At 41.1% G+C, this 25,271-nt stretch overlaps 2 protein-coding genes across 2 annotated transcripts; one reads left to right on the forward strand and one right to left on the reverse strand.

Annotated features, from left to right (window-relative positions):
* The first annotated feature begins 1,058 nt into the window (after positions 1–1,058).
* Positions 1,059–11,404, forward strand: hltf (helicase-like transcription factor). Its single transcript, XM_051078007.1, is given in 27 exon segments — positions 1,059–1,171; positions 1,581–1,786; positions 1,911–2,077; positions 2,235–2,377; positions 2,498–2,580; positions 2,887–2,958; positions 3,429–3,620; positions 3,783–3,857; positions 3,955–4,015; positions 4,129–4,177; positions 4,405–4,472; positions 4,613–4,660; positions 4,801–4,911; positions 5,015–5,106; positions 5,600–5,743; positions 5,893–6,025; positions 6,190–6,325; positions 6,815–6,994; positions 7,138–7,189; positions 7,191–7,254; positions 8,087–8,268; positions 8,367–8,489; positions 8,575–8,687; positions 9,043–9,133; positions 9,135–9,224; positions 9,420–9,500; positions 9,748–11,404. Coding segments are annotated over 26 exon segments (2,892 nt in total). The 5' UTR covers positions 1,059–1,171; positions 1,581–1,588; the 3' UTR covers positions 9,892–11,404.
* On the reverse strand, positions 10,609–21,704 carry gyg1a (glycogenin 1a). The gene is given in 8 exon segments (XM_018663649.1): positions 10,609–12,968; positions 14,869–15,042; positions 15,044–15,107; positions 15,950–16,076; positions 17,584–17,746; positions 17,958–18,132; positions 18,234–18,369; positions 21,563–21,704. Coding segments are annotated over 8 exon segments (1,149 nt in total). The 3' UTR covers positions 10,609–12,800.
* Between the last annotated feature and the right edge of the window lie 3,567 nt (positions 21,705–25,271).

A 25,271-nucleotide genomic window follows, 5' to 3' on the forward strand; every position in this document is an offset into this window, starting at 1 on the left:
ATCTAAACTCACCGGTTGCTGTCAACCGCAAAGTATCAACCGCACTCCGGCCAAACTTCCAAAACTCCGCCCCGTCTCTGCTGCTTCTCAGTCCGTTTAAAGCCCAGATTTGACGCTGAGATTTCACCAACTTTACTGGAGGTGTGACAAACTATATCGTTCTCTCACACACGGGCCTTGTTTCCCCGTTGCTCCCCTCTGAGTACTCTCAGCTTGGTTCTTTGCTCGGCCCGGGGAGGAACCTGGCGAAGAGGAAGCGGAACGTCGTAGAAACAAACTCAGGAATCGGAACCTCGCGGCTTCCGTAGCGCTCATTGGGCCAAACTCATAGGGCGCGTAAAACGCAATTGGTGATAAGCTGTAGCCTCTGTGTTTACATCGAAAGTTAACGGACACAACAGCGGAAATAAGGTGTCCTTAATTTTCAGATTAAAATATATCTACTCTAGGAAGAGCGCTCTAACGTCAGCAATGTATATTTTTTTATGACGTTAATATTAGAGTCTGCAACAAATTATTATTTTCATAATTCACTGTTAATTATCCTACTAATTCTATGTATTTTCCTGATTAACCATCAGGAAAGCAAAAATGAGAACCGTCTGCTGTTGGTCCTGTGTGTAAGATAAAAGCCAATGGAAACCAGTCAAATTCTTTGTATGTGTTCACGTACTTGGGCGACATAATAATAATATGAAATAGACTATTATTATAAAACTCAAAAAACTAACTAGTTGAGCAAAACCATATATTCTATATATCATCCAGGCTTAATTGTGTCAGTGACAAACATCAAATAAAATGACCTATGCTGACCATATATTGATGATTTTAACATAATTACCTTTTTTTTTTTTTTTTTACATAATTACCGTAAAGAATAGCAGTTATCTGACCTTTTTAGCTCGTTAACTCTTACATTAACAATGTTATAAGTCTCTACAAAGCACGAGTAAAAGCAAAACTATACACAGATATGAAAACAAACAATTTATAGTTAACGTTGTTAAAAAATGTCACAAATTAACCTTTTATTGTTGAAGGTTATTACCGGAACTTCCACGCTAACTGCTGCTAGCTTGACCTCCAGTGAGTGCTCAGCAGCGGAGAGGAAAGTAGCTCAAACATCAGAAACGCCAAAAAACGACCACCGCAGAGTGAAAGATAAATAGTATGAACGAGTTGTTAAATACAGATAAACATCATATGATATCTGTAACTGTATCAACTGATATGATTAAGTTAGTTGACAAGACAGCGCAGGACGAACTTAGCTAACAACCTTGTAGCATTAACTCAAACCAGCTATTACAAGCTAACGCTAAGATTTCTAACTAAGTCACTATCAGCGTTAACATGGCTTCAACGTAAGACAGCATGTGTTAACACTAGTGTAATAGTTGTGTGGGTCGGTCTCTTGGCTGGCTGACTTTATTCTTTATGTTTATGCTAGTTTCCTGTATCTACACCTTTGTGTTTTCTGAAAGTTATTAAGTTTATCCTTTCTCTGTCAAAACTTACATCCCTGTATTTGTTTGTCTCTGAGTTATCTTTTTTGTGTGTCTGTGTGTGTGCTGCAGCTGGTGTCATGTTCTCCCACAGGTGGAGGTTTGGTTGGGACAGGGTCAGTGAGGTGGACCTCTTCGCAGACCGCCATGAGACCAGTGCAGAGACTCTGTCCCAGGCCATCAGAGCTGCAATGTCTGAGGAGCCGGACTCAGATGGCAGTGTGCTGTTTGGTCAGCTACAGGGAACTGTGGTCGGCCTCAGATATTACACAGGGGTGGTGAGTATCAGTCAGGGTCACCTTTATTCCACTTGTGCACTGATTTAACAAAGAAGACAAACCAGAACTGCCATGCAGTGCAGATACACGCTGAGAAATTATCTGTGTTTTACTCTCTGGACAGGTGAATCAAGGGGAAATGGTTGGTTTAGTGCGGCAGCCCCAGAATCCATATGACCGCAACGCAGTGATGGTCGCCAACATCTATGGCAACCAGGTAGGACACATCAAACGGGAGCTGGCAGCAGCTATGGCCTACGTCATGGACAACAATTTGGCTAAAGTAGACGGGTGAGTATATTGTTATTGGTCTGCCAGTGTGTCAGGATATGATTTATGTTGAGCTCCTGTGTACACCACAATTACAGAGGGTTAAAACTGTGTGTGTGTGTGTGTGGTGTGTGTGTGTGTGTGTGTATATCATTGCTTGTCTCTGTGATGTTTTCAGGGTGGTGCACTGGGGCACGAAAAACAAATTTACTATGCCAGTGATGCTGTCTTTCTGGGGGAGAGAAGAGAACAAAAATGCTGTGATTGAATGTATGGCACGTCGCGGTTATAAACTAAACACAGCTGGAAGCATATCAACAGGTACACATACAGGATACACTCAACTATCCAGTCTCAGTTACTGATGCATGTAGCTCAAATATCAGTTTTCACTGCCATTAACTGGGCTGCTTGTGTGTCTCTGCATGTGTTTGATTTCAGGTGCAAATCAAACATATAATAGCCCAGGGGCTCGTGCATGGCAATCTAAAAAAGGTCTGACCATCCCACTCACTGCAGAGGAGGTAATCTACTTAAATTAAGATCATGTAGTGTATACGGATATAGTTTAATGCGAGATTTAGCATTAACCGAAACAAAAAAGTTGCCTTTGTTTTGGTCTTCTGAGGGAAATTGCAGTGCAACACTCTTCTTGTCTGCTCATTGTGTCAGTTGTTGACAGTACAATTGTGTCCATGTCATCTGCAGCCAGTTACACTGATGTTGTGACAATACATTTGCAGTCATGGTGTAAATATTTATAAGGCTTAAACCAGCAGCTATCAATCACATCACCCCTTTTTTAAAACATATATTCTGTTTTCTTCCAGCTGAAAAATGCATTTGATAATCTGTTTGAAGGCTTGATGGAGAGTAAAGATGGAGAGAAAGAAGCAGCTGAGGTACATGTTTGATTTGTGTGTTTGCATTTTATGTATCTGTGGTCACAAATTTGTCTTATTCTGTCCAGTATTTTTTTACTGCTCTCACAATGGTTATGTCAAAATAATGGATTTCTGATAATCTATGGAAAACTGTGCCCAAAAGTGTGATTTTATCAGAGCTTTTTGGTTTAGATTCTTTGCTATTGATCTTTTGCAATGCTACTGAATTACACATTCAGTAGTATTACAAAAGAGAGCTTTCTTAACATTTACTACATTGGAAGAAGATGCTGTGGGTAAAAGAATCAGCTAAATGTCTCAAATGTAAACGTAAAGTATACTTTAATAACAATGATAAAACCATCCATTATTCTTTGTTTCTGTTGCATTTCTGGAGAAACAGCTTCTCACCTCTGAGATGTCACCTTCTTTCAACTCCAAACAGTTGCTCAGTCTGACACAGAAGATCTGTGTTTCTTTCTCTGTAGTCTGTGGGTACTCCTCTTCTGCTTCACCAGAAGCAGGCTCTGTCCTGGATGTGCGCGCGAGAAAACCAGTCTGCACTGCCACCGTTCTGGGAGAAGAGAGGCGAGTTGTACTACAACACCCTCACATGTTTCTCCACCAAAGACATACCAGAGAGGGTTCGTGGGGGAATACTGGCAGATGACATGGGACTGGTGAGTGATATACACACATGCACATATTTCACACATATTTGTCTCCACACATGCTGAATGATGTTACCTGTAGACTCTTATATGATGTAATACGACTACAGTTTAAAGATATGTGCAGAGCAGACATGAATCAACACTAAAAGCCCTGTTTGTGTTTTTCAGGGAAAAACTCTGACAACCATTGCTCTGATCCTCACCAACTTTCACAACAGAAAGCCACTGCCTGTGGAGAAATGTGTAAGTGTGCCTGTGCTGAATATGCTCTTTTTTATCACTATGCAGTCGGAATGATTTGTGTTCAACCATTATAAAGTGTTTGTTTACATGTGTGCAGGAGAAGGGATCGTCACCTATCAAAGCCAAAATTAAACCACAGATGGCGTCCAAACTAGAAGGTACATTTTCAGTCCTTTATCTCTCTTTGTGACTGTATGAGGACATATTCACAAACTACATGTAAGAAAAGAGAAGAGCACTAACAGGAAGTGATGTGGCATCTTTGTTTCAGGAAGCAGCAATGCAGGTGATGGAGCAGGTGCTTCTCTATGTTCAGACATGTAAGTGTGTCTTAATTGACTATGACCTGCTGGCATGATATTATCACTGTTCTACTTTTAATTATAGCGGTATAGTAAATCATACATTTCTGCATATTTCAATGCAGAAATGTATTTATCTCTCCATCTATATGTCACATTTGCACATTTTTTCTATAAAAATAATGATTTATAGATTCATCAGTTTCTTTTAATTTGATATGTTGATATGTTCTTGTGTTGGTCAGCCCCCAGGCAGAGGAGATCTGTGCAAATAAACCAGACAGAGTGGAGAAAATAAGTGAATCAGAGAAAGGTAAGAACTGACAGTGAACTCTGTATGTATCACCTCTTTCACTTATTAGTGTTTCTTTGCACTGTTTCCATGATTTTGTGTCCTTCCATAGATTTATTTTTGCCTAACATGCAGATTTTACCTGACTTCTCCTCCTACAGGTTCAAGCAAAGGAAAGATGAAAGCCACCAAGCGAAAGCCCAGTAAAGGTTCAATGCACCAGCTGTTTTTTATTCATTTATTTAATTTGGAAGGCGTAACTTCATACTGTTGTCTTATTTGGCTTGTTTAAAGTGCCAATTATGGTTCTCTGATCTAAATCATTGTGATCTGTATGCCCAATGTGCAGCAGCACCGGTATTGCTGGAGGATCTTGACTTTGCTGCAGCGTTGAGTGGCTCAGCATCAGATACAGCCCCGAAGAAGAAGAAAACTGACAAGAAGACCACAGCGACTCTGAGTGAGTTCCAACTGTATGCTTTTACCTGGTTTTAAATCAGTGAAAGAAAAGTTTGACTATGCTGTGATGTTGGAGATATTCGTCTACCTTTTTGTATGTGCAGATGTGGAATCCTCCATCCCTGACACTGTAGATGACCCATCAGCTAGAACAACTCTCATTATCTGCCCGCTCTCTGTGCTCAGCAACTGGCTGGTAGGAATACAACAGTCTCACACAACAAAACACATAAACAGCGCACAGTCACATAATTCTATCAACATACAGTTTAGAGCTGAAACAGTTAGTTGATTAAGTGATCTGACGTTCTCCAGAAGATTAATCTGCAGCTATTCAAATGTGAGGACTTTGTGCTTTTCTTTTTCGTGTAGGACAGAAAATTGAAAATATTTAGTTTTGGATTTATGATTGGATAAAAAAGGCCATTTGAATATTGCAAGTCGGGCATTTCAGCAGACTAACTGATAATGAAAATTGTCATTGGTTGCAGCCCTAGTGCACTTATTGTTTGGTTATTTAACTTGTGGACAGGATAAAGAGAAAAGGTAGCTTGTAAGCTACTTGTCGTGAAACTGCATACTGTTACAGCAAAGAGCTGCATTGCAACACCAGTTTCAATGGTGCTTTCCCATTCTCAAGTCAGCATGTGTCAGCATTTTCTTCCTCTTTCCTTTGTGTGTACACGCAGGACCAGTTTGAGCAGCATGTGTGTGCCAACGTGAAGCTAAATGTGTATCTGTATTATGGCTCAGAGCGCAACAGGAGCAAGAAGTTTTTGTCCTCCCAGGATGTGGTGATCACCACCTACAACGTTCTGTCTGCAGACTTTGGGGTGAGTGAATATCTGTCCTGGATCTGGACTGAATGTTTCAATTCAAATCAGTAGAGATGTGTAGTCTATATGCAGAGATAATGCTTACATATATATGAGATATTTCTTCTCTTTTAATACCAAATACAATGTGTTTGTTTATTTGTCAGAATAAGAGTCCCCTCCATGGCATCAATTGGCTGAGGGTCGTGCTGGACGAAGGACACATCATAAGAAACCCAAACGCACAGATGAGTAAGGCCGTGCTCGGACTGAAAGCTCAGCGGCGCTGGATTCTTTCAGGTACACCTGTCTCTAAACACACACAAGCATATGTACATTGGTTTTCCTCATTTCTTCATAGAATTGTATTGTGTTGTAACGTGGTCTTACAAACCGTGTTACTGTGTGTGTGTGTGTGTGTGTGTGTGCATGCATTTTCATTCCTCGCTCTTCTACTTCTCCAGGTACTCCTATCCAGAACAGTGTGAAAGACCTGTGGATGCTGCTGGCCTTCTTGCGTCTGAAGCCATTTGACGTGAGAGAGTGGTGGTACAGAGTGATCCAGAGACCTGTTATTCAAGGAGACAGGGCCGGCCTGCAGTGAGTCTCTACCGATACAGTGTATTACAATGCTGCGGTGTGGTAATAGTACTCCAGAGGGCGCCATTCACTGTATGTAAGCAGTGCTACAGTCAGTTATTGCTGAGGGTGCAGTCTAATTATATATATAATCTATTATTTATCTCAGCAATCATTTTGTTTCCCCTAACAGTAATTTTACTGTTGTTTACTACTTGCTTGTTGTTGTTGAACACACGACAAACCAGTGATCAGGCCAGCACTTTGCAGTCTTTGCTCGCTGCTTTCCAGTTTCTATGTACACCCAGAAGTTCTCCTATGATTGATTGTAGGCCAGTTTGCTATTGTATAGGTTAACTAGACTTGATAGACTATGATGTTTCCCCATGTAGCATCCTGAGTGAGTGACAAAAGTTTATAATTATTTGATATTCAATAATTTGTCATATTATACGATTGATAATCAGATATCAGATATTGGTAAACTCAGGAAATCAATTCTGTGTGCAGGAACCTTCAGACCCTGGTGAAGTGCATCACCCTGCGGCGGACTAAGAGCAGTGAGGTGAATGGGCGCCCTCTGGTGTCTCTGCCTGAGAAGACCGTATGTGTGGAGCAGGTGGAGCTGAGCCAGGCGGAGAGAGAGGAGTACGAGTTGGCACGCAATGAAGGAAGAAACACCATCAGGAGGTATGTCTTAGTGTGCTTGTACATGTGCATGCATGTTTGAAGATAGTAACTTTGTAAGGTGGCAAATGACAGGGCAAATGGCTGGTGATGAATGCATGCTGAATGTTATTATAACAATTTTGTATTATTGTGTGTGTGTGTAGATATGTAGCAGAAGGGACAGTGCTGAGGAATTATGCTGATGTGTTGGCCATTCCTGATGAGGCTTCGACAGCACTGCTGCCATCCTGATCTGCTGGCAAAGATATCCTCAGATTTAGGTAAGACCTTCAGTCTGATGTGATAATGTTGTGACTGAGGAGAGGAAGGCTTCTGGATTCAATTGTGATATCAAGGATTCACTTGATATCACAATTTTAGTCCTGGGCTCACCTCTGGGCATGTCCCAAATTAAATTGCTGGCACATCTTTTGAGTACAACGGTTACTTCTATTTAGGTAGCTCTGTCATGATACCTAATATATGAACAGCTGGCTTTGATCAAGGCCCGGCACACCCACGCAGGTGTTTTCAATTGTTGCAGCTGATTAGACTTCTTAGGCTAAAGTTGGCTGAATCTATGTCCAGAGCTTGCTGGGGTCATAGTTGGAAGTGAAGCATGTGACCTTCTGCTGTTGGGGCCCTTTTGCACTTAATTAGAGATTAAGTTCACCAAAGTAAAAACAAGAAAAAGTTCACCTATACTGCTGATGTTGAGCCTGAACACCCCGGCATTAATAAGTACAGCCCAGGCACAAAGCTTTACGTTGCTCTACTATGTCGGTGTACCAGAGCAAACAGGTGAATTTATTAAGAGAATTTCCTCCAGACATATGCAGCCCTTAGAACAGGGTCTAATCAGTCAGAATAATAACACCTGTGTTGGATGTATCATGGGTGGGGATCTTTGTAGAGATGTCTTCACTTATTTTCTTGGCCTTTTGCACAGTGGAGCTTTGGATAAGAAAACCACAGGTGTAATTAATAACATTAACGATGGTTCTGCTGTATTCCCAGTTTACAAGTTCCAGGGCCCTGGTTCTGTGTATGCTTGATTTACTAGGAGGCATCATTATGATTCTAAGAATTAATTACACTTGCTACTGTCTTTAGGTGCTACAGCAACACCTGCAGAGCTGCGGGAGCGTCTGATTGAGAAGCTGCGGTTGGTGTTGGCCAGCGGCTCCGACGAGGAGTGCTCTGTGTGTCTGGACTCGGTCCGTCTCCCTGTCATCACACACTGCGCCCACGTTTACTGCCGGCCTTGCATCGCCCAGGTCATCAGTACTGAGCAAGTACGTGTGCTGTAAAAAGTAAGTTTTCACTACCAAATAAAGTTATTTAGTTGTTAATAAATCCATCTTTTCTCTATGCTTTGTGTGTGTGCACATAGAACGTGGCACGCTGTCCTCTCTGTCGAAGTGAGATCAAGACCAGTGAGCTGGTGGAGTTTCCACAGGAGGAAATGGAAGAAGAGAATGGCACAAGTTCTGAGAAGTGGAGGACAAGTTCAAAGGTATGCTGCACATACTGAAGGTGCAATATCAACAAGGGTTTTAAAATAGTAAGAAAAATTTGAAATTTGTTTTGTTTCTCTGCAGGTGCAGGCGCTGATGGGAAACCTGCTCAGGCTGCGATGTGAAGACAGCAGCATCAAGTTTTTAGTCGTCTCTCAATTTACACGTTTCCTCACCATACTGGAGGCTCCACTCAGGTAACACACACACATTGACAGCAGAGGTGCAGGATTTTTTTTTAGAAGGCATCATTGCTGTAAAGAGCTCCCATAAGTCTCTTGAAAGAAAAGAGCGCTTACAAGAGAAAGCCAGAGGGTGTGTGTCTCAGCTGACTCTGCTGAGTGCAGGGAGGATGTTGTAGTTACAGGAAGATGATAACACCAAGGTCATAAAAGTAGCAACAGAGTACATGCATTGAAACATTTTCTCTTTCTTTCTTCTGACTGCACTGACAAAACTGCACAATTGTCTATTACAAGAAAGAGCATGCAGTGTGTCTGGTCTTGAGTTGAAAATTTCTGAATTATTTGTTTCCTTTATCCTCATCACCAGAGAGCATGGTTTCAGTTTTGTGCGTTTGGACGGAACCATGAGCCAAAAGAGGAGGACCCAGGTGATCCAGGAGTTTCAGAGCTCTACAGCAGGACAGCCCTGCCATCATGCTTCTGTCACTCAAGGCCGGAGGGGTGGGGCTCAACTTGACCGCTGCCTCTCATGTTTTCCTCATGGACCCTGTGAGTACTGATTTTTGGCAAGGAACGACATACATTGACAGGCACAGCCAGGCTTAAGACTGAATTTATAGTATCATAAACCAGTATACCATTGTTAATACAACACAAACAAGGCAGTAAATTGAAAATTAATTAAATGTATACTCCAATCTCTGTGTTCTTAAACTTATCTGTGTGATTATGAATGTGTTTCAGGCCTGGAACCCGGCAACTGAGGAGCAGTGTATTGACCGCTGCCATCGTTTGGGCCAGACGAGGAAAGTTGTTGTTACAAAGGTCAGAAATCTGAGACTCCATATGTGTTTGTAATGTTGTAGTGAAGGCAGTGAAAGCTTAGTGCATTTTTTTTTTGTTGGTGGCAAGGCATCAGTATGTTTCATAGCATGTTCTATACTATCAATCTGAGGACCGAAAAACTGCATGTGTTTGTACTGTATGTTGTTGAAAGAGATACATGAGAAAAAGCAATAAACATTGAATATTTTCTTTGTATACATATTCTTTTGTGTGTCTGTTGTTGCAGTTCATAGTGAAGAATTCAGTTGAGGAGAACATGGTGAAGATCCAGAGGCAGAAGCAGGACCTGGTGGAGAAGGCATTTGGGTCCACAAATACTGACAGGAAGACCTCTCGCATTGATGACATCAAATCTCTGATGGAGCTGTAGATGTCTGAAAACGGACCTGATGTATTGACAAGGAAAGTGAGTTGTATCTCGGCTGTACAATCTGTATACTGAGGGATCAAACATTTCACATCTGAAGGGTTGCAAACAAATTGTTTTGTTCGTGTTCAGTGTTTTCAGCTTTTATAGATGATTGTTAATTTTATTTCTGCTTTTATTTATAATTAATAGTTTGATACAGATGCAGATTTTGTTCAGCTGTCAAGCACAGAACCTGTTTATCCTGATTCATGACTTGATCATAAAAACATCAAAGTTGTGCTAATGCATGGGGGTGGGGATTTTGTATAATTTTAATACACTGGGATAAAAAAATAAATACCTACCTGCTGTAGCATAAAGAAACACAGACCACTGATTTTACTGTGTTTAACCAGACATAGTACAGCTTGCAGAACTTTAGTGCTTTTCTAAACGAAGCGTGAAATTCAAGGTAAAATGATACCAAGCGTTGTTGGTTGTTATTCAAATGTTAAATATTTGCTGTGTGTATGGTTTTATGTCTTTGTAAACCGAATATATTTGAGTTTTGGACTGTTGGTTTGCACAAAACAAGACATTTAAAGGCATGATCTTGTGTTTTTAGAACTTACGTGTCCTTATTTTGATAATAACAAATAATTAGATACAGCTCTACATCTGGTCACTGGTATAATGTGTAATAAAAGTGAAACATATGACAGTAAGGGTGGATAAAAGTGGGTTTTTGTACAGTTCTTTATTAGGGATGGATGGTTAACAGCTGAAGACCAGGACATATCTGCATTAAATCATAGACATTACACTCCACCTTCTCCATCATCAGGAAAGTGTACAGCAGAGTAAGGAGTGTATTTTAATCATTGTTAAGAGTTGTAGATTATATTTTAACAGCACACAAGCTGGAGTGAAGTGAAGGAGGTATTGGCAACAGGAAAGGAGGGGCTCAACAAAGTTAAGTTTGTTGTGCTACTAGCAGCAGTTACAGTAAATTAGGTTTTGTAAACAGTGAATGGCAATAAGGCAGCTGGTTATACTACAGACAGGAAGTGATGAAAACCAGGTCATGGCACAAAGATACACTGATGTGGGTCTGGGAGGGACACAACATGCAGGGCCCGCTTTGCAGATGACAGATGACGCACTAGTGTTCAATCCCACACAAATACATGACAGAACTGACTGACAACATCACTTTAGGATGTGGGTGGAAGAACTTCATCACTGACCCATGTTTTTAACTCTGTGCCATGCAAATACAACACAACAGGCCTAGCCCTAATACGAATACAATATCAGACGTTACAAAGCTTAAGTCACAGGGAGCTGGTGAGTGTCAGAGGCACAGATAGGAACGTTAATCTATGTACTCTGGTGAGGCGAACACTGTCAGGTTAAAGTGAGATTGTCATAACTGGCCGAAAAGGAGAGCACAGACGGCAAGAGGGGATCAAGCCAGTTGCTGCATATTCACTTAAAAGTGGTTTAGGTAGAGGCTTATTGCAGGAAAGGAGTTGTGGTGAAATCCAGAAACAACTTTTAAACTTACTGATTTCCCTGCAGCCATAGGCTTGGCCCAGCATTATTTTTTCAGGTTTCTGTTGTTGCTGAAATTTTCCACAGGTTAGGAAGACTCTGGACTATGAATCCATCTCCACCAGATACACAAGAACACCTAAAAAGGAGTAGTTAGAGATTTCCGGAAGCGTACTCAGTCACTTTGTTGTTGAGAGGACAAGCTATATGAAGCTACCACCAGCAGCTTACCATGATGACTAGAAACAGAGAAACAGTATTTGTCCAATCTGTAGAAAAACTAAAGCATAAAAATGAAAATTAGCTGTTTTTCAAATGTCTATGTGCCAGACTATTTCTTGGCCTGGACCAGTTGATAGGCTCAGAGGAAGTTACTGTGCCTGGTCAAGAAATAGTCCTAGTACATAACCATCCAAACAACAGCTAATTGTCATTTATACACTTAAGTTTTTGTACAGATGAAACAAAAAATATACAGTATCTTAAATAGTGATGTTTAGAGGGGCTGGTAGGTGGATTTTGTTATCTTTGGACAGAAACTGTTTATTTGCTCTCTCTTTATTTGTAACCTCTGTACTCCATACTTTACCCTGTGATTCAGTCACATAGCGTTGCATGGGTAAATTTTGTTTTTTTTTTTCCCCTCCGCAGTGAATTGCATCTCCAAAGGTATTTTCATGATGTCACAAGTGTTTACTGTCCACCCAGAGTTAATATTTCAACAGCCTGTGCTCCAGCCACAGCCTCTGTCTATCATAGCTAACAGCTCAGTGCCATCAATGGAAATACGTATTGGATATCCAAACTGGTTTTGCTCTGTATAAACATTTTGTCATTCTGAGCAGACAGTAAACATTTGTGGGATTACAAAAAGATGTTTGAAGATGTAAGGCACAGCTGGATAATGTTAGAAAAATAACATTTTGATTTCTACATGGCAAAACTATGTGACCAAATCATAAAGCAGTGTGCACAGGTCTGAGGTCGCAGATGGGGCAAGCAGTTTTATCCTGTTTCCTGTCTTTATGCTAAGCCAAGCTTCATATTTACCATACAGGCATGTGAGTGGTATCAACCCTCTTATCTAACTCTCAGCAAGAAAGCAAGTGAGCGTATTTGCCAAAATGCCAAACTAGTCCTTTAAGAGAAAAAAAATGAATGGCAAGAGTGCATGGGAATTGTGTCAAACTTATACTCTCTGTCATTTAAACACACTGACAGGATGCAGAGTGTGAGGCTGAAAGTTGCACGGAGGCATTCATTCAGTCACCTGCTAATCAAGCCCCTGTGATTGGCTGAGCGGTGGTTAAATCCCCGGCCACACAGAGCTTCAAATGGTGCTCTCTCTCCGTCCGCCGCGCTCCCCCACCTGACTGCTACTTTAAGAAGGAGTCAAGTTTTCGCTCGATGTTGGCGAAGGAGTCATCACCCATGTAGTCGATCTGGCCCGCTTCCCAGCGCTGCTTCCTCTCCTCTGATGAAACCTTCTGGGGAGGAGGAGCAGAGCGTGTGGGCTGCTCTCTCACATCCTCATGAAGCTTACCCTGTGTGACAGACAGAGAGAGGGAGAGAGAGAGAAAGAATAAATGAATCATTAAATAAAGCTGGAGCAATGCTTTATAAGGACAGGTTTCCCTGAGCTCAGTCACGCTCTGCTTTCCCTCGGTTGGAATTTCCTCACTGGGGAATTTGCTCTTTTCTTCCTCTGAGACACAGTCAGTAAATGCAGGCATTTTGTCAGAGGAGTCAAAGTGCAACAAGACATTTTGCAACACACTTACAGTAGATAGAGATGAGTATCTATGTAATGTAAGCAGTTTATCATAACAAAATGAAGTGGAAGAGCTTCCTACAGTGGATGTGCACTCAATAAGTCACTCAGTACATCAATACTAATCAAAACACAGTGTGAGTGGGGAACACATTAACAGAGGGAGTACAAGTCAATTACAGCAGAGTGAGAAAGTAAAGATCCCCTCCTGACATGGCTTGAGACATATAAAAATGCTCTGTTTTGACTGAATGTCTGAAAAATATCCACTCTTTCTCCCTCATTTACGAATACAGAATCTATGACTGAGCTTTTTTTTTTTTTTTAACTGTGTAACTGTCGGACGCACGTTATCTCCAACTTAATGGAAAACTCCATTCTCCTTGTGAGTGGAGGCTTTAAGCATCCACATTGCACTTGTGTAAGCTGCATATTGGATCATGGCTGGGCTCCAAACTAGTCATGAACACTTGTATCTACACGTCTTAAACTCTGATTTAGGGTTAACACAGGGAAACTTTCCTCCTTCAGCAGATGAGATGAGAGGTAAAAAATGAAGTAACAATATGAAAACACTTTTGTGGAGAAGGACTTAAAAGTGCAACTATGTAAATTCTGAGACAAGAATTAACAAACGTTTCCTCTTACAAATGAAATATTTAAATTCATAATCAATAAAACACAGTTGACTTCAGTATTGACTTTAACAGCCTGGTCCTGGTCTGGTATGACCAGTATCTTAAAAGTTGCAAATATTAGCTAATGTCAGCAAACTTTAGACAGATATTGCTGCATAAAATTACTGAGAAAGTTCACAGATTTCCGCTCAGTCCCAGTCAGGCTGCTTAAGAGTATCTTCAAAGAAAGTGACTCAAAAGAATTCTTGGAAATGAAGAGAAATCTATTGTGCCATTATCCTGTAATTTGCTACAGTGATGATCTTAAGTGACAGTGTCTCTTTAAATGATAAAAAGAGCTGAATCTACATCACACAGCACTTTATTATCTTTTGCAGATTTTCAAAGTCAGGGTGCCTGTCTGCTTAAACTTGTCAGTGTGACACAATATGGCAACTGGCAAAGCTACAGGTCCTGGCAGTCATTCTTCTCTGCTTGACTGACACAACTATTTCACTACAGTGATGTTACAACAGTCAGCAGGGCAACTTCCTGCCACTCTTTGAAGTGCTGAACAGTTTTTTGCCAGCCTGACACCCTGTGTATTTCACAGAGGGCTGCAAGCTATTCAGGAGGTCATGGCACCACTGAGAGGACTGGCAATACCAGCAGCAACAAATACGACTTTTGGCAACAGACTGGTGCTGAGGAATGTGGAACCAATCAACTTTTACTTGTTACTGTGACGACTAAAGCTAGCCAGCGTTTTTATCTGGAGCTTAAAAGCTTAAATATATGGCACATTCACACCATGATGGATTTACATGCTTGAAATATATGCCAGAGAAAGGAGAGTTCACCTGGTAATTAGAGGTTTCGACACTGTCAGGATGTGACGATTATGCAATATGCTCTGACTGATAAACACAGACAAGCGCACACATTCACAGCTGTCCTCATCTATGTTACAACATCATGCATGCCCACCACAACCACACCTTAAAACCAAACTATTTTCATTCCCACACGCTCCTAACACCGTAATCGCTGACGTACGTTCTCGCTCGCCTCGACGAAGCCGCTGCTGAAGGGTGTGTCCCTGTAGGCCTGCTGCAGTAAAGGCAGCACAGATTTGGCATACAGCTGCCACCACATGAGCAGGTAGTCCGGGTGTAGGTGGCACTGTTCGGGCGACAGGGAGTGACCTTTGACCTCGCCCCTCTGAGCATCGATATGTGTAGTTCCAGGGCTTCACCTTGCCCAGAAAGTGCACCACCTTCGCGTCATGGCCGTACCTGTCCAAAAAAAGTGGATGACAAGAGAATGAGATGGCAAAAAGGAGTGTGAGAGGAAGAGGAGAAAGATATAGCTGAAGGCTGATTGACAGGCCAAAACGCATAAACCAACTCTTGATGTTTTTAAAAGTAATTAATCGTGAAGTACAGTCCAATTGGGTAAAAAAAACAGGTGTTTTCCAATTTACCAGTTTAGCCAGGCAATGTCAATCAGGTCAATCTAAAAGTGAGCACACCCAAAATGTCTGTAACAGGAAAACTGTACACATAAGTACCGGAAATACAGTAAATTAGAAGCAGGAAGTCGGTCTCTAAATTGTGAATGATGTCTATAACCTGCAGCTTGGCTGCTAATTTTACAACAGTTTCTATTTTCTCTTTCAGGTATATTTGGCCAACCTCAGGATTTGTTTATGATACTTTGGCCTATTCAGAACTCTTGCCTCATCTGATTTCTTTTAAGTCATGCTGACACACTCCAGGAGGTCAGCAATTTACAACTACAAAGTAGTATAAAGATATCATTCATGACCCACATTTTAACAATACTTAACGTACAGCACAGATTTAAATAAAATAAAAAATAAACAAATGTCGATACAGTAGCTCCTCTGTTTTATGGCAGAATGTGTGTTCTTCTTGCTCCAAGGTTCAGCAGCTTCTTGTAATTCAACACCTACCCACCCACCCACCCACAAATACACAACCTTTGAACTGACCTTGGACAAGCTTTATGCCTCCTAACACACAAGCACACTAAAGTTTTACAGGGAAAGCTACACAATCAGGGCAATATCTCGGTTGAATGTGAATGTGTGTTTGCGTGTGTTGTGTGTACTGACTGTTTGAAAGCAGGCAGGTAGGAGTAAATGGCGATACTGCTGAGGTTATAGATGAAAGGAAGGTGTTTCGAAATATCTGCTGTCGCCCAGGTGTTGAAGTAACTGTTGAGGACCCCCTGATCTCCACCTGCAGACAAAAAGAAACACACAAACAAAAATAATCTTAGACACATAATTTCTGGTTACAGTGGAGCAAAATGAGACTGCTGGGCCTTCTGGTTTGTCATGTTAAAGTACACAAACATTTGTGTCTTTATCTAACCTCTCTTCTCTGGCTGTTGAAATCCAGTCGGACACACCACAGTTACATACCTGAATGGTCAACATCACACACACATTCTGAACATTCCCGCAGACTGTGTCCTTTCTGACATGTAAAAATAGAAACTGAAAAGGAGTTTTGACAGTGCTATGAGGGGATGATGCACACAGTGAGAGTGCTTATGGCGAAATCCATAAACACACTCACGAACAGATGGCATATGCATGTTGATGCAGTGTCAGTGCAGGGCTGAGCTGGCAGGGTGACAACAAGGTCAGAGCAAGTCAGGGTTCAGATCAGGACAAACAGTATATATGCGTGTGTGAGTAGAGAGAGCAAGCAGGGTTAGAAGAACTTCTGGAGATTAATCCCATTATTTAGCTCCTAACAGAAAAGTATTCTCATTAAAAATGGCTGCAATCACACCTACAATTGATTTTCTTTGGTCTGAGCCACAGTGGAAAAGTTCTATTACGGTCTTGTATTTGGGTCATGACCACATTGTCGAATCAGTGGAGAAGTGAAACACATTCAAATAAACTCTCTCCATCTTTCATCATTATGCACAGATAGAGTTTAGTGGCAGGTGGGGCGAGATTAACTTTACCTTTTCTAGTATTCACACAAAATGTCAAACACCACACATGTATTTATGCCAACACACCTAGGGTTCTTCTCACACCCACGAAATGCTGGCTTCAAAAATACTAAGACACCCAAAATATTTTAGGCATTTAGCTAGCGACAGTCTGTCCACCATATTGGTTCAAATGGAAATATCTCAACCTTTAATGGATTGCTATTAAATTTTAAACAGATATTTCATGATCCCCAGAGGATCTATCCTGATGCCTTTGATGATCCCTGAGCTGTACTTCACTTCAAAATTTTTTAAATTCTTTTCCACGAAGAAGCGGAGGACTCTGAGGCTTACAGGGGAGTATGGTTTGGTGTGCAGCTTTCTTAACAGACAGGATTTAATACTCAGTAATAGTGGTTGCTACTTGCTTATGCCAAATCAGTCACACATAAACTCCTTAAAGTTGTATATCAAAGCTTCTAATGACTGATTAGACACTCTTGAGCAGGAAACTAAACCTCCATGATTCAAAAAGCGCCTCCTGAGACCCATGCTCATGTCATTCAACACTATCAAATCAGTTAAGAAGCACATAATCATTCCAGACTGTATTTTTTTAACATTCATTTTTCTAAATAACTACTGGATATCAGATATCATCATCTGTGTCCTACTTAGAAACCATTACACTTTGGTGTCACTTCCTTCATAGTTTCCTCAGATTGTGTTACGATTTCCAATGAACGTCTGACAAACAGTAAAAGCTAAGAGATCAAAACCCTCGGGTCTCACCGTCAAAGCTGCCGTTTTCACCGCAGAATGTGAGCAGCTTCTCATGTGTCTCATTGGACGGTCTGAAGACAAAAACCCCGGAGTTGAAACAGTCCGGCCACCCAGGATCTGGTGCTGCAGACAGCTCCTCCCTCTCAAAGAGTTCATCTATATTTGACAGCACCTGAATACATTAAAATAAAGTTAGTTACTTTGCATTAAAGTGTGAAATATTACATCATATTTATAGTCAGAAGGTTAAATGTAAAAATTAATAAAGCAATGCCTGTTTCATGCTGTTATGGAACGACAATGAGTTGCAAGAGCAAAAGCAAAAACTACTCCTCAATTAGGAAGTGATTTTTTTCCTTTCTGTTCTCAGGTTTCTTTCTCACCAGTGTGTCTGCGTCCATGAACACACACTTGCTGTAGTGTGTCAGTGTCCAGCAGTGCAGTTTGGTGAACGTTACTCCCAGGTCCGGACGCTTCATCAGGGCCAGGTGAGCTGCATCGCCCGAGTCCATGACGTCCACCACACACACCTCGTCGAAAATGGAGCGTAGCGCATCCCTACACACAACATACCCACGTAACACATGATTGACAGTATGTTAACTTTAAAGTTGGACAGAATGTATTGAGGGAGATCCAGCTTCACTGGTGTGTGTCACCTGCAAGGTTCTGCAACATGAGGTCCTACGAGCGCAACCAGTTTTTTGGTTGTGTTGTGGTCTCGTAACGACTGGCCGAGAACCATCGCTCCCTTGGCGTAGCTGTCATTTGTGGCCAACGTCACAAAAGCTTGGTCTGCTTGGAGAAACACAAACGCACACATCAGCCAAATGATCAGCTGCACAAATGTTATCATATCTCCATACCTCCACATCGTCTTTTCCAAAACCAGCTTGGCTTACGTAATGAACTCTTTGCAGCCTTTCCCACAGTTAAGGACAATAGGATGCAACTAAACTTTGATGCACATTACCACTTAAATCACCATGACAACACTCAAGCAGCGGTTACAGCCTAGCATGACAGCTCAGGTTAAGAACCAAACTATTCATGTGCACTTTGGGCAGAACGCCAGCAGGGACTGACAGTGTAAGAGAAAACTTTATTCATAAGATCTGCTAGTATTTCCTCAACTCTCCTGCACACTGCATTGTACACTGTTGTCAGCCTTACTTCCTGTACTGTGTTTAAGTGATGGATGACTTATTAGTCATGCTCATGGTTAAGATAAACAAATCAGCTTTTATGTAAATATACACTTTCCTCAGTTTTTTTTAACCAATATACTCTTTGTGTTACTCACATGTGGCTTTTTGAGCATTTATATCCACGGTCACTATTAAAATTAGTATTAAAATAATGTCCTCAGATAGCGAAGGCAAGAAAGTTGAATACAAAGTACTTTCCATCATAAACCTGTCAATGAAACCACTGGTGCCTCTGGCTCTGAATTTGACAGTGAGCTAAATTAATCAATGCACCTTTTTCCACTTTTCCTCCATAACAAAAATAAATCAAACCCTCACATCCACTGTCCCATCCTGTCTTTACTGTGTAACCCACTGCACCAGCACCAACATGTCCGGTTCATCTGCAGGCCTATTGTGTTGAGTTCTGATGAGTCGCCCATGCATACATTAACAACAGCAGGGAGTGGGCACTGTGTTGCTGCTCAAGAGAAAGTAGGCCCAAAGCCAGCAGATAGTATTCACCAGACTGAATGCCTGTGGGGGTGGGTGGGGTGGAGGTGGGGGTGTGTTTGGGGGGGGGGCCTTCTGGGAAACCTGATCAGTGCAGAAGTGTTGTACAGTTGCTAGGGTCTGATTCAAGGAACTATAAACTGACTATCAAAAGGGTGTGGGGCCTGTGTCGCCTTCAAGGCCGTACAGGAAGCATGTGGTGTGTTCCCACAGTGTTATCTGTGGCTACATGACACCTCTGACATGTTTTAAAACTGCAAGCACAGATACTCGTAACTTTTAACATTATAGGAAACCAGTTTAAAATGTAATTTGAGGAGAATGTAACGATTTTAAAATAAAATGGAGTAAATTCATGACTAACAGGAAAATACACATTTACATATATTCTACTATTACACTTGTTGTATGCATTTAAAACACCAGATAACATAAAATGAGTCCTCTTCTAAGCTATATCAAGAACATATTTGTTCCCCATATGGAATTATATATTTATATAATGCTTGATATGGTTTCTTTTATAAATCATTTCTAATTGAGTAACTTCTCTATCTTTTTCCAGGAATCAAAATATTAGTAACACTCTATAATAGGCATGACACTATGGGCCTTACAACTCCAAGGCCACATGCAGTAGTGCACGTCCACAGAGAAACAACTGCATCAAGTTAAGAGCCCACATTAACCCAGGAAGTTAATAATGTCGTCTTTAAAAATAAAAGTGCACATGAGCTGTGGAAAGACTTTAATTGAAGAATGATTATTAGCATAATGCATTGGTCCAAACTGCCACAAATAGAACAATAGTTTTTAAATTTTTCAGGAACGTTCAAATTGAAGCTGCACTTGTTTCAACAAGTGTGCACAAGACCATTATTGTGCAATGAGCAGTGGGAAGGGTCTTGCAACATGTGTGCACAGGGCCAGATTAAGCCTCCAAGGAGGAAAAAAATGGGGTCCCTTATTGATCCTTGTAGTTGTCCTAATGAGTGCACACTATATTCTTATTAGGGCAGCAATTAGCAATTGTAATTATAGATTATTATTTTCATTGCTGACTATTTTCGATTGATCATCTGGTCTCGAAATTGAAAAATGTCCATGACATTTTCCCAAAACCTAAGATGACTTATCAGTTCCTTCCTAGTTTCTAATTTTATTTCAGAGCCCATCTGCAAGAAAGGGTGTTAAGATTATGTCATAATGCAGGTGTCACCTTAAAGGACTATTTCAACATTTTGCGAACTGTTATACGCTTTCCTGCCAACAGGTAGAGGAGAAAATCAATGCCACTCTCATGACTGTACTGTAAGCATGAAGCAACAGCCAGCAGCTAGTTTCCAGTATTTTTTCTACACTGGCTACAATTTACATGGCGAAACTGTCAATGCTGGTAATGCCATGCGAGTAAATTTCTCTTGCCCAAATTGTGACAGCCAGATGTGCAGTGTCACAATCTACACTTCCACTTTGACTGACTTTTCTTTGGCTGTGTACACACTAATCAGGCCCCAGCCAGGCCAGTATATCAGCCAACTTTAGCTTAATGTGAATTTACTGTATCACTGTGTAAATACATACTGTGGAGGAGAAATGCCAGACATATGTCTGAGGGAATCTGCAAACAGTTTCAACACTGACAGGTTTATTTTTCAACTACAAATAGTCCCATTCAATATATATCCTGGTCACAATTCTTAAATGACCAACTTTCAGTTGATCATCAGAAGATTAATTAATTAAAGCAGCTATTTTGATAGTCGAATAATCGTTTCAGGCATTTTTAAAGCAAAAATACCAAACAGAATACCAGAGGAAAATAATCAGCAGATTAATCAATAAAGTAATGATCCTAAACTGTAGGCCTAAAGAAAGATAGAGTATTTTTTTCTAAACAGAATCCTCTTTAAATAATCTTGTTTTGCACTAGCGTTTAAAACGGTTTAACTTTGAAAACTGTGACAGGATGTGCTCTTTTTGTTTATTGCCAACTTTACTCTGGTCCAAACAACTGGAGCAAATCATCAAATCAAACGCATCACAACGCTTAAAAACGACCACAGCAACAACTGCACAGAGGGTTCAAACTAATCGCCTCATCTTTGTCCATGTGAGAGCAGCAGACACTGTTGCACCTGCCTTTTTCTGCAACGTTTAATAAATTCGCGATATTTCGGAAGATGATGACAGTTCGCGCAGCTCCGGTCCGGTCCGGGATGGCCGTGTTCCGGTGTAAGTGTGAGCGGCTGCGAGTGTCGGCGGTATGTGCCCCCGGTGCGTCTTACCTGTCATGGTGCGATGTGCAGAGTCTGCCCGGGGGTCGGAGGCTGTGATGGGGAGGACGGAAGGTTTGCACTGCGAAGGGCAAAGGCGCAGCAGCTGAGAGCAGTCCAACACAGGAATTAAGCCCCACATTTTCCGGGTCATGTGACCAAAGAGAGCTGACACGCCCCCTTGTGTTTTCTCTCTCTCTCACTCAGTCTCTCTTTCCACAGTTAAACTTTATTTATAATGACAAAAATCACAAACAAACATCACTCAAGTGTTCAGATCTTATTCAGTAATATCCAAGTGCAGAAAGGCTGTATTATCACTGACAGTCATGCATTTAAGTTTTACTTGGACCAAGTAAAAGTAGGTAGTAAGCATTAGCATCAAAATATAGTTTACTTAAAGCAGCAAAAGCATCACTTTAACATTGCAGCTGGTAAAGTTTTTTTTTTTAACTACTTGAGATACTGCTGGGTAGTTTATAAAAATGCAATATCCTTTGATACTGTGCAAAGCTTCTAAGCACTTTGGATGTTTAGACTGTTTAGCGAGGTATCTGATCGACCCCAGATTCATTCTGCAGCATGACAACGCACCCAAACACACAGTCAGAGTCATAAAGAGCCAGGAGTCCCACGACAGATTGTATGGCCATCACAGATCCAGATCTCAGCATCATAGTGGCAGTCTGGGATGACATAGAAAAGACACAAGACGCTGAGATAGACTAAATCCACAAAGCAACTGTGGTGGGTTCTCCAAGATGCTTGGAATAACCTCCCGACCTCCTTGTGCCCAGGTGCACCTCAGAGAACTGGGCATTGTTTTAAACAGGAAGATCCTCCCTGCTCCAGCAGCTGGGCTGCAGCTCAGTGTTTGACATCAGCTTGAGCCAGCACTGCCTCTGAGTGGCCATGTCTTCACATTACAGCTGAATAAAAAAGCATCAAGGTGCAGGTGATCACATGAAAACCAACCTGCACAACTGAAGTATGATGATCCTTTAAATTAAAGACCTTTAATTAAATTTAAATAATAGTAATAATTTGTCTAAATAAGTAACATTTGTAGGCTATAAGCTCACACATGCAGTGAATTTGAGCATTACAATATCTCTAAGTTCAATGATAAGTCTGTATTAGAGTAGAAACACCTGCATTATGAGACTCTCGATACATTTCTAGACTATTTGGGATCTTTTATGGTTGATTTGTGTGCATGTATGCTTCTGTATGTCCTGTACGTCTGTGTGGTTTTCACTCTCTCACTCTATTCTCTCCCCTGTGCATGTGCCCTTTGGTGCCAGTGAATAATGCAGGAGGCTTATGAGAAAGTCTTTGGCCAGCTGTTGCACTTTTACACCAACGACTGATCCTGGCTCAGTGTCCGCAAAGTAAAACTGCTGCTGGTGGCACATCAGCGGCTGGAGGTGGGGCACTTTCCTGAGGCCCGGCGATGAGGAGGAGGGAGTAACCGGAGAGCACCTCAGAGTCACAGAGTGAAACTGGGCTGATCAGGTATCTGAGAGAAGAAAAGACCTGCAGGGGAGATAGAAAAGATGGAGTCACTGGGCTGTGCAGAGGAAAAATGTAGACACTGTATGACTTGGTAGTGATCAGGTATGAAAATGTCTTAGGTATGTTTGTCTGAGCCAAGAGGGAAACATTTTGTGTCTTGGTTTCAGCTTACAATGTCCTTTTGAGCTGTGTTAGAGTTGAGAGGGGTAGCTGACAGGTAAAAACAGAGGAAAGGAGGAGGGAGCGGAGCAAGCAGAGAGGGACAGGGGTTAATAATAAAGGAGGCAAGTATAAAGCAGGGGTTGGAAAAAGGAGAATAAAGAAGAAGGGGGCCCAAAACTAGTCCTCAGCAAGGTGATTTTCTGCTCTGGACTGGCCCAGCTCAGGACTCTAAGCCCTTCAGCCTGCCTGGGACTAAATGTAAGCTCCTTAATTTTGTTCTTTCCTTACATTATAGTTTTACAAATGCTATTCTCAACAGCAGGTGAACTTTCTGCACAATGTATAATTAAATAATATGGCTGCAGGAAAATTTTACCTAGAAGTTTCCCGACTTAAACTAGCAGGTCAAACGACACTGATTTTGAAAGGGCATCGTGAGCAATCCTCTTGAGATTTTAAGAATAAAGGAGAGAGAAACAAAACAACCAAAGAGGCTTAGATTGGTAAATTCAGAGTTGCATATAGCATTGCATTGTGTTGGAGTAAAGAATGAGCACTGTAGTAAAGTGGCCAGTGTTGTTGTGAAGTGGGGCGGTTTAATCTAAGTGATGCAGTTGGCTCTGTGCCTCAGGTTACAGGGCATTGTGTGGCAGTGAGGCAAACTGCGCAGGCAAACAGTGGCCTCATGTTTTAAACATGTTTGACAGAAATGCAAAATGTGAGCATGGTTCATTAAAAACAAGTGACAAAAGACATCATGACATATAGATGCATACCTTCATCCCAAATGCTATTTTTCTACTAAATACAAGAATAGACACAGCAATTACTGTATTTTGTTTTTTATTTTATATTAATTCATTGAAATGCTCCTTTATCTGATGAGTAAAGGACATTTTTACCCTGTGCTGAGCCTCGTAGGCAGTGCTACAATCTCATTAGTCAGTACTGAGGGAGAAATATGGCCCCGCTGTTGGTTTGGCTTTTGACCATTTGTTTACATTTGCCTAAATTATATTTTGGTATTTTGTGCTAGGTACGTATGTAAAAGTAAAGTGTGAGCCTTAAGTAAAGCGTCAAATTATCCACCTGACTCCGGCTGAGTAAGAAGAACACGTCTAAACTACAGATAAACTATAGTGGGAACCAATAAAACAGAAACTGACGTTTGAAATGATCACAAATAAAAGACTACAGCCATGGTTAGCTTAGCAGAGGTAAACAGCTAGCCCGACGTAGTTTGAGTCGCAGGATGCTAATTAAGTCACTATGCTAGGTGCTAACCGAAAACATATTCAGCACATGGGCATAGTTAATTTTCTGTTTTTAAACGCCAGTGTTTGTACAGACTAAAGAAAAGATATGAAGTGTTAACCTAGTGAGCTTTAGAAGTGCTGGTAGGTGGGTTTTGTTACCTTTGGAAAAAGCATGTTTTCCCGTTTCCTGTCTTATGCTAGGCTTAGCTAGCAGCTTCATATCAAACTGACATATGTAAGAATAGTATTGATATTGTTATCTGTATCACCCACAATGTCGTACTATGACTTTAAACTCTACATGGATAAGGTTAGGGCTAGAAATATGGTTAGGTCTTAAAATAGGGTCAGTCCTAGTTTATGAGGAAATTTGCACACAGCTAAAGAGCTATGTCTGCCTGGGAGGTTTGCCTCAGGGCAAAATGGCCCACCCCTATTCTTGTTTCAAAAATGTATGGATTATAAATATGGATTTGGCACACATTTATATATACACATATTATTTAATTTTCTTTTGTGTTCTTTCTTTTAAGTTTAGCTCCTTGATTCTTATCTCTATCTTCTGTACCTCTGTGTTGTCCACACAGTATATCCCATTTCACTGTTTTTTTTACTCTTCCTACTTTAGATGTATAAATCAAATATGTGCCTTGACTCCAAATTAAATGACCAGAAGGGACAAACAGTTGAACCTCTCTAGACAATAACGTGATGACACAGCTGAGGTGTTAAATGTTAACTGTCAGACTACGCCTGTCCCAGGGTCCAGGCAGGCCAAAGGTCCACTT

Source organism: Lates calcarifer, linkage group LG19, assembly GCF_001640805.2.
Source record: "Lates calcarifer isolate ASB-BC8 linkage group LG19, TLL_Latcal_v3, whole genome shotgun sequence".
Lineage (NCBI taxonomy): Eukaryota > Metazoa > Chordata > Actinopteri > Centropomidae > Lates > Lates calcarifer.